Source organism: Solanum verrucosum, unplaced genomic scaffold, assembly GCF_900185275.1.
Source record: "Solanum verrucosum unplaced genomic scaffold, falcon-dt-bn FXZP01000144.1, whole genome shotgun sequence".
NCBI classification, from domain to species: domain Eukaryota; kingdom Viridiplantae; phylum Streptophyta; class Magnoliopsida; order Solanales; family Solanaceae; genus Solanum; species Solanum verrucosum.
The window spans coordinates 2,056,345-2,065,626 of NW_026020773.1; the positions used below are offsets into that span (position 1 = coordinate 2,056,345).

General features: G+C 32.6%; 1 protein-coding gene across 1 annotated transcript; it reads right to left on the reverse strand.

Annotated features, from left to right (window-relative positions):
• Nucleotides 1-2,078: 2,078 nt before the first annotated feature.
• On the reverse strand, nucleotides 2,079-6,653 carry LOC125812845 (probable polygalacturonase). Its single transcript, XM_049492302.1, has 6 exons — nucleotides 6,508-6,653; nucleotides 4,819-5,136; nucleotides 4,080-4,200; nucleotides 3,815-3,989; nucleotides 3,666-3,736; nucleotides 2,079-3,199 (listed from the first exon to the last, which is right to left on the reverse strand). The coding sequence occupies exons 1-6, from the start codon at nucleotides 6,517-6,519 to the stop codon at nucleotides 2,523-2,525; spliced, it is 1,374 nt and encodes a 457-aa protein (XP_049348259.1). The 5' UTR covers nucleotides 6,520-6,653; the 3' UTR covers nucleotides 2,079-2,522.
• Between the last annotated feature and the right edge of the window lie 2,629 nt (nucleotides 6,654-9,282).

Sequence of the window (9,282 nt, forward strand, 5' to 3'; positions counted from 1 at the left end):
AACTGAAAATATGTTTCTTCAGTCTACATCTATTTGTTTTACTTGTCCCCTTCCCTGGATTTAATTGCTGTCATCTTTTTCTCCTTTTAGTTCCTATGTTGACTTTCCAAAAATGCAGGCGCACCCGTTTGGATCCGACATTTTTGAAGAATCCGATCAACAAAGTGACTTTTCCTGCCTTCATACAACATACTATAGCAAGGGATAATGGAACTGAGTGGAATATAGGCAGGGACCATGAAAATGTTTCTCCAGTCTACATCTAGTTGTTTTACTTGTCCCCTTCCCTGGATCCAAATGCTGTCATCTTTGTTTCTTTTAGCTCCTCTGTTGTCCGGACTCTCCAAAAATGTAGGTGTAACCATGTCACATCCTCCAAAAATAAACTATTTTGGAGGATTCTACATGCAGAGCGTAGTCCTCCCTGCAGCCTTGAAGTAGACTATTTCTCGAGTCTGATCTTATCCCCAAAGCCTTTTTGCAAAAGGAGTAGGTAGCGAGATAGATGACTAAAGGCTGATGTCGATATTTTTGAAGAATTCGAGCAACAAAGTGACTTTTACTGCCATCATACAACATACTATTATAGCAAGGATAATGGAACTCAGTGGAATACAGGCAGGGACCAGGACAACTTTCATCAGTTGATGTCCTTCCTCATAATTCATCCACAAAATGAGATCTCTTCCAATTTGAATATTATATAACGGTCATTTCGTATTTTTAAGAAGACCATAAAACTAAAAATAATAATTGTAAAGGGCTAGAAAACTATTTCTACGTAATTCATCTTAGTATTGTTTACAAGATTGTGCTCCTTATGGCATATTTCATATTTTATACCATAGTGTCTGCCTGAACACCTTTTACTTAACAAATCGATAGCAATTGCTTATTGTTAACTGGGCCAAAAGAAAAATGAAATGACAAAACAAACTAAGGTACTGTCAGTTAAAGACCTGTCTCCATTACAAATCTTGCCATAATGTTTTCTAATGTTGACATGACAACATGAAGTTTGGAAGTTCGGTAGAGTGTATAAAAATAATACTAATTAGAGTGTAGTTGTAATGTTTGCATTAACAATGCATGTATTAGTTATGCTTACATTAATTATACATAGATTTTTTTTATGCATTGTTTAGTTTGATGTATTAAAAATAGCATGCATTGCATAAAAAAATTATTTACAAAGATACCTCCACTATTATGATTTATGGTGGAAAAAATGTAAAAAAGGTTTTGAGGGGCAAATGGGTCTTTAATCGTGTTAATGCGTGCATTAAAACCATTACATTGCTAATACCTAGAAATCCATGATATTAGTAAATAGTGATACACATCTTAATACTCAATATAGTGTATAACTAATACACAATATTGTCAAAGGCGCGCTTAAGCCCTAAAACAAGGCTCAAAACATGTAGAACATTTCACCTTGCTTAATGAGCACTTCAATCTCATCATTAAGGTTCTATGCCATACTTTTTCTTGCCAATAATGAGCCTCTTTAGAAGAGACACTAAACAATTGATATATCACTTTATTTTAACTTTTGTCAATTTCTTTGTTCATTTATTTTTTATTCATGCTTATAATTATTATTCCTGGACTATATATATATATATGTTTGTGCCTTTTTTCATTAAATACCAACGGACCTTTGAGCGTTCGGAAACAACCTCTACCTCCACGAGATAGTGGTAAGGTCTGCATACATTCTACCCTCCCTAGACCCCACTTGTAGGATTCCATTGGATATGTTGTTGCTGCTGCTTTTAATAATGTTGCCTACGGAAAATTGCATACCTTGAACACAAGACTTTGTGGGCTATGATTTCTTTTCAATTCAATCAAATGGAAAAATAACTTATCTCCATAATAATTCTTGATCTACATATGAATACCTAGTAATGTTGATATGACAACATTAAAGTCACCTCAAAACGCAGGGTGTGCAAGTAGAGGTAACCTTAAAAGAAAATTTGCAATTTGATGCCTTCAACTCAAGACAATACCTAGTAATGTTGATATGACAACATTAAAGTCACCTCAAAAGGCAGGTGTGCAAGTAGAGGTAACCTTAAAAGAAAATTTGCAATTTGATGCCTTCAACTCAAGACTCTGTACTAACAACTCTTTTCAATTCAATCAAATGACAAAAAAAGATTATTTCAACAATGACAATCAACTATAACACCCCTTCTTTGCGGCCTAATTTACAAATGTAAGACAAATGACAAAAAAACTCAAATGAACAAAGGGACAAGAAAGGAACAATTCATCTGAATTTGCTGCACTACCAAAATTTTTCCTATATGTGAATGAAGAAACTGATGCTGTACACAGGCGACAATCAGCGATCTCAGGCCACTTTGAAAATGTTTGTATCATTGGATTCTTGATACTTGCATAAGCACGACACCATAGATTCTGCATTGCATCTTATTGGAGAATATACACCAGCATTGGAAGTTGAAATGTGTCTCATTGTATAGTTTCAATGAAATGAATTGTTTCACTTACAAAACTGCAACTTGACTGTAAGGGTGGTGTAAGAGGGCAAAGCAAGTTGAAGTAGTACTAGAAAATGAGCTCTCGAGCTCAGGACATGGTTCAGGAGACACATTTTGAGAAGAACCGGATATATCAGAGCATAGCCATGGTGTAAAAGGGTTGGAAGAAATGGAAAAGGTGATGTTTGATAGACATATTGAAGTAAAGGGAGATTCAGATAATCCAGTGAAATTGCCTGCTATAGAAACATTTGTGCCAACAATGTCCTCAAAGGTGATACCACTAACAACTGGAAGTGCAGACGGATCAAATTTCTCGTCCGGATGAGAATCACAATGACCGGTGGCCTCAATTCCCACTTGCACATTTGCCATAACCACATCTGTAACTAGAATATCTTTGATATAACCACCTCTTCCTCTTGCTGTCTTCAGCTCAATCCCCAAAAGGGAGTCATGCAAGTAAACATGCTCTACTAGCACATTGGAGATACCACCAGACATCTCACTGCCAAAAGCCATTCCAGCACCTGCAAAAGACTGCAGCCTAACCCCTCGAACATGGACATTCAAAGTAGGTTTGCCATAGGAAATCCCGTACTTGTCCCAACCGCTTTTGAGAACAACAGCATCATGGCCCATGCTAATGTTGCTGTTCTCAATGCACACATGCTCGGAAGAATCTGAAGTTGCATATAAGGTCTCACATTACTTGGAAAGTACCTCTAAATTTCTAAAACAGAACAAACAACTACATATTGTTTCAGTAAAATCTGGAGTACTTAGTCTCATCAAAGTAAAAACCAGAGTGAAGGCTATGTGTACCTTCAAATTTATACTAATGGTGTTGTTGTTGGTGTGTGTGTGTGTATATACATTTAATTTATTATAAACTTGTTTCTGTTTTACTGCGCAAAACTGGCATTGTTTGATGAACTAAGCAGTAACAGGAAACTATCCGGTTCTTCCCCTTGAGTGTAAAGAAAATTATCCAATTTTTGGCTGAAAATTGTCTTAGAAAATCAATCTGAGGTTCTTGGACAAACAAAAGTGTTGGCTACTTTATGTACCACTTAAAACAGGTTTCAGATGCACAAATGTTGTATACAAAGTAAAAAAGGTAAGAGAAATAATTATATTTAAATCAACCTGGTACTACGCCATAGGTATATGGGGAGTTAGCTGGAGAATGAACCGATATGTTCTGAACCACAACATTACTGCAAAATATGAAAATTTCAGATCTTACTGCCGAACCTTATATTGAAAAGCTTTTCTCACAGAGATAATGAACTTACCTGCAATACACCAGGTGAATATTCCAGGCCGGAGCATTCAGGAAGGTCAAGTTTGAGACGACAACATCTTTGGAGCTAACAAATTCTACTAGGTGTGGTCGAGTATAATTTAAAGAATGGGCAGTGAACTGCTCCCACCATATAGAACCCTGACCATCAACAGTTCCATTATTACCTGCACAAGCAATAGGCATGAGGTGGCTGCATGCAGGGATAACAACAGAAATATTAAATTAGTAGATCAATGCAATGAAGGAATTCCTGCCTGTTATCACAACATCAGTTAAATTATCTCCAAAAATCAAGCTGCGATATCTTCCACCTTGTGCCTCAATACCTCCACCATAAGAGGGTAAGGCTTCAACTATATCCCAATGAGCATAATCCTACATTGCAAAAACGTATACTTATAAATAACAAATGTATATATCCAATGCATATGTAAATACATTGAGACCTAAAGTTACTCCCCACCATCATAATGCATATACAAACAGTAAAATTTGATTATTAGGAGGTTATGACAAATTGTGATCTACCCTTCCGCGGCAGAACATCTATCATCTTCTCTGTTGGAGTTGCCTGAATGTAGATTTCAGTATAATTTACAGCAACTAAACCATAACACCTCATCATTAAGTTCTACAAGTTCTCATGTTAATCATTTCTTCCTTCTTCTTATTTTGATGATTGTGGTGTCCGGGCCACCTAGCACGCGCCTCAACTATTCCACGGGGTACTTGCTACCTCCAACCAACACATGCACCAAGGCTTGGAAAGAAATCACTTAATATTTTTGCCTCCGCTAGGATTTGAACTTGAGACCTCATGGTTTTCGACTCACCTCATTAACCACTAGGCCACACCCTTGAGTGCCTCAAGCTAATCATTTCTTTTCCAAGAATTAATTCGGCTATTGTTAATACAGCAACAGCCTTTATATTTCCATGAGCACAAAAAATATCTAAACAAGCTGGAACTTCAGAACCAGTCCAGGGGCTAACCTTTGATCCCAGAATAATGGCTTCTTTTTCAAGGAAGAGTGTGAGGTGACTGGTAAGCTTTATGCTTCCGGTCAGCCACCTTCCAGCTGGAACATAGAGCTGTGCTCCACCTTTGTCAGCAAAGGACTTGAGATAGAAAATGGCATTCTGGAAGGCCAGAGTATTTAGAGTCTCCCCATCACCCACAGCCCCAAAGTCCAACACTGATGCACTGTGAGGTCTGGGTTCCAGAGGCTTGTGGAATTTGCATTCTCCGTCAAATTGAGCTTCAGTATGTTCAATACTACGACTTAACGCCAACAACAAAATTAGCACTGCCTGGAAAAGATAAATGCAAAAAAGGAAATGGTAAGTCTTTCAGTACCATGCACTTACTACTGCTTAACCATTCATATCTTGTAATATCAATCCCATCAATTATCAATAATCACATGCAAGCAAGAGACTCACATGAAGAGAAATGCATAGCGTGGTCAGTTAAAAAGCTACCAATACAATATCAGTGGTCCCATGTCCTCCAACATTATATAAAAGTTCTTCAAATCTAGCATTTCTCCACTATTAAAGAATAAGAAAAAAGAGACTCCGGGTCTTTTTGGCTTTTTTACCTATGACATTGTTTTGGTTGGATGCAGATGCTCAAGGAAGACAAAAATCTAAAAAAGTTAAACCACGGCATTGCATACTTAGGCCAAAGTTATAGTTGAAACAGTACTTTGTCGACATTCTATAACGAGTAGATTCGAAAAAAAACCAAGTGAGATACAAAAGAGCTCCAATAATTGAAAATTTCAGAAAAGGATTTAGACAAAACCAGTAGAAAGAGCTCAACTAGATAACTTTTTTTTTTCATTTTCAGAAAAAAGAAACCTTGTAGCAATAAGTAACTGAGCTTTTAACTGAAGCAAAAACACAAAACTATGGCAAATCCTCATGAATGTAAGTTAAAAAAAGGGAGTACAAATGATAAAGATAATAATGAGAACAGAAAAAGGAAAAAAAAAGAAGAAGAGCACAAATCAGGTGTATGTACATAACTTCACAAGCTTTTAGTAATTCAAAGCACTGAGATTAACCAATTGTATACCAGCTGCAGCTTCATATCAGATCCCTCTTCTTTTTTTCTTTTTTATATAACCAGTTGACTTGCCGCACACCTCAACTAATTTACGGGATACCTGTTACCTTCAACTGGTGTTTTTGTCTCAATATTTATGAGCAAAAAAGACACAAACATATAAGCATCCCCACTTACAAAACAAGTTCATTCTAGGAAACAAAAAAAAAATCAAAATCTTGGAATTGCAAAAAAAAATCCTAAAATCTAGAAACCTGTCCTACTTATTCTCCTGAAAAAAGACAATGTAGATCAAATCATAAGATCCCAGTTTCCAGATCGAGAAAATTTCTAAAGAAGTAGTCATAACAATCAATTTAAGCAAATTCCACAAAGATGAAGAGAAGTCCATTGAAAGTACATACAGTACAAAAAGTAGCTCCAAGACTCAATTTTTAGCACAAATTTTGCAATAAAATTGAATACCCATTACTAAAAGCACACCAAAAACTCGATTAGCAACAACAAATAAAGATTAATACTCTGTTTCTTGGAAATAGCAGATGCTGCTCACGTAATTAAAATTGAAAAAATTAAACTTGTAAAAATCCTTAAAAAAAAAACGTACTTACTAGACCCTTCATGAATCTGTTCTCTTTTATTCAGAAATGTAGACAATCAATCCTCTTCTTCTTATGAGATTTTACACTGTAGAGTGAAGAGAGAAAGAAGAGAGAGAGAGAGAGAGAGAGGAGGTGTAATGTAATTGAATAATGCTAATGATTAGTGAAAAAACATGCATTTTATGTACTTATATTTTATTTACTCTTTAATGGCCACTAATCATTTTTAATTTTTTTTGGTGATAAAAATAAAAATTTAAGAGTAAATAAATAAAACTAGGGAAAAGGGTCTGATATACCCCTCAACTTTGTCATTTAGAGCTGATATACCCCTCGTTATGAAAGTGGCTCATATATACCCCTACTTATATACAAATGGCTCACATATACCCTTTTCCTCTAATGGAAATGAAAAAAATTAATTTTAGGTTAATTTTTTATTATTTTTTTAAAAAAATATAATCCCATATGAGTATATTTAATCCTCCTCAAACATATATATTTTTTTAACTTTTTTTTTTGTTTCAATGACTAATTTAGATTTATTATTTTGATGGTCAAATTTATTTATGTTTCACTAATATTCTTATAAAACTTATTATAGATGACCAAATTGTTTTCTTCAAATACAAAAATTAAATTACAATATAGACCAAAAAAATAAAATTTTAAATTATAATATAGCCACAAAAAAATAGTTTTAAATTTTTTTCTTTACACTAAGGAATGAAAGAAAAAAATAAAATAAGAATAAGAAACTCAAATAATTATAACAAAAGAAGTCACAAAATAATTTATGTATAAAAAAGATTAAAATATACCTTGAACTTTGCTAGAAGAATCATATATACCCCTAAATAATTTTTAAGAAAATTAAAAGTCAAAAATATAAATTTAAAACTAACTTTTTCACTTCCGTTAAATAAAGGGTATATGTGAGCTCATTTTGTAACTGTAGGGGTATATGTGAGCCGTTTGTATAACGGTAAGGGTATATATGAGTCACTTTCATAACGAGGGGCATATCAGCTCCAAATGACAAAGTTGAGGGTATATCAGGCCCTTTTCCCATAAAACTATATGAAGGGCAGAATTTTAGGAAATATTCTTGGGACTCCATTATTTAGTGGATATGGTTCAATATATGAACCAAAGTACCAAACCTATTATGGTGCAATAACAGTAGGTGTAATTTCATAAATAAAATCTAAAAATTAAATTAAAATCTTACTTTTATTTTTTATTTTGTGGATTAGAAAATTTGTTTTTTTATTGCTCATATGAATTAAAAATGTAGTATCATTAAGTGAATATGTATTTTACTTCTAAGTTATCATCTCATAATAGTAAATTACCATAATTTGATCGTGAATTTGTTTCAAGTAAAGTAAATTGAATTTGTATTATCATTGTGAAAATACAGAGTATATATATTATTATTATACTAGATGTATTGATATGTTATTGGACAGAAAAACACTCTAAAAATCTTATATACCAAATACTTTTAAAATACTTTAGCTACTAAATTTAATATTTAAAATTAGCTTACTATATAAAAGTACAAACATTTATTTTATAATTAAGATGTTTAAAAAATGTGTAGACAATTTTACATAAAATAATTGTTAGAATTTTTCAAATATAAAAATTTCGAAAAGTGAAATTATAAAAAGGAAAAAAGAGAGGAAAAAACTGTTTTTTGAACTCTTAGCTATTAGAGAAATTTTAATTTTGACTTTGTGAAGTATGACTCAACAATTTAATCTTTAAATTTGTGAAAATATTTGTTTTTTGCTTTTTTATATAGGAAGAACTATATATATGACATAGACCATCTTTAAAATTGTATAGTCTTCATATATGGAATAATAATAGTAATTTAACATCATCAAATAATGAAATGATATATAACATGTTTAATTTTATGATGATTTATAAGTAGAATAACGTAAATTTACATTATAATTAATCAAACATAAATTAATTTTATGATAGTCAAATAATGAGACGATAAATAACATGTTTAATTTTACGGCATAATACATAAATATGTCCTTTAATTTGGCTTCAAATCACATTTATATCCTCCAACTTTGGATATGCACAAATAGACACTTAAACTTGTATAAAGTTGGACATATAGACACAGATGTCCTACATGACATCCTACATGTCATTTTTTGTCCTACGTGTATTGTGCCATGTAGAACTCGTGTGCTTACTTGTTCTACTTTATACAAGTTTAAGTGTCTATTTGTGCATATCCAAAGTTGGAGGATATAAACGTAAAATGAGACCAAGTTAAATGGCACATTTATGTATTATGCCTTAATTTTATGAAGATCCATAAATAGAATAACATAAATTGATATTTTAATTAATTAAATATAAATTTATTTAATTACATATACTAAAAACAATAAAATTGCTAGAATTGGTTAATATATATCAGAGGACTGAGATTAAAATTTACTTTATTTAAAAGGTAATTACAAATATTACTTGTAAAAACATATTTTTTCACAACATGAAAAATAAAGCAATTGTAACTTTTCTTTAACAAGTTCAATTGTTATGATAGTATAAAATTGTCATTAAGCTAACAGTAAATTTAAGTTAAAATCACAATAAGGAACTAATAAGCATGTCTTAAAGTCATAATAGTCACTAATTAATCGTGATTATCATTCAGCCTTTCCTTGCTAGTTGCTGCACACCAATAGCGTGGTTTTTTATTCGCGTCCGATATTTATATAAAGTTTGATAAAGTTAATTTCATGA

Excerpts from the sequence above, each read along its gene's own strand:
- LOC125812845 (XM_049492302.1), bottom strand. Across the intron at positions 3,990-4,079 it reads AACTGATGTTGTGATAACAG|GTAATAATGGAACTGTTGAT; the intron begins GCAGGAATTCCT and ends TTGCTTGTGCAG. Across the intron at positions 3,737-3,814 it reads ATTCACCTGGTGTATTGCAG|TAATGTTGTGGTTCAGAACA; the intron begins GTAAGTTCATTA and ends CATATTTTGCAG.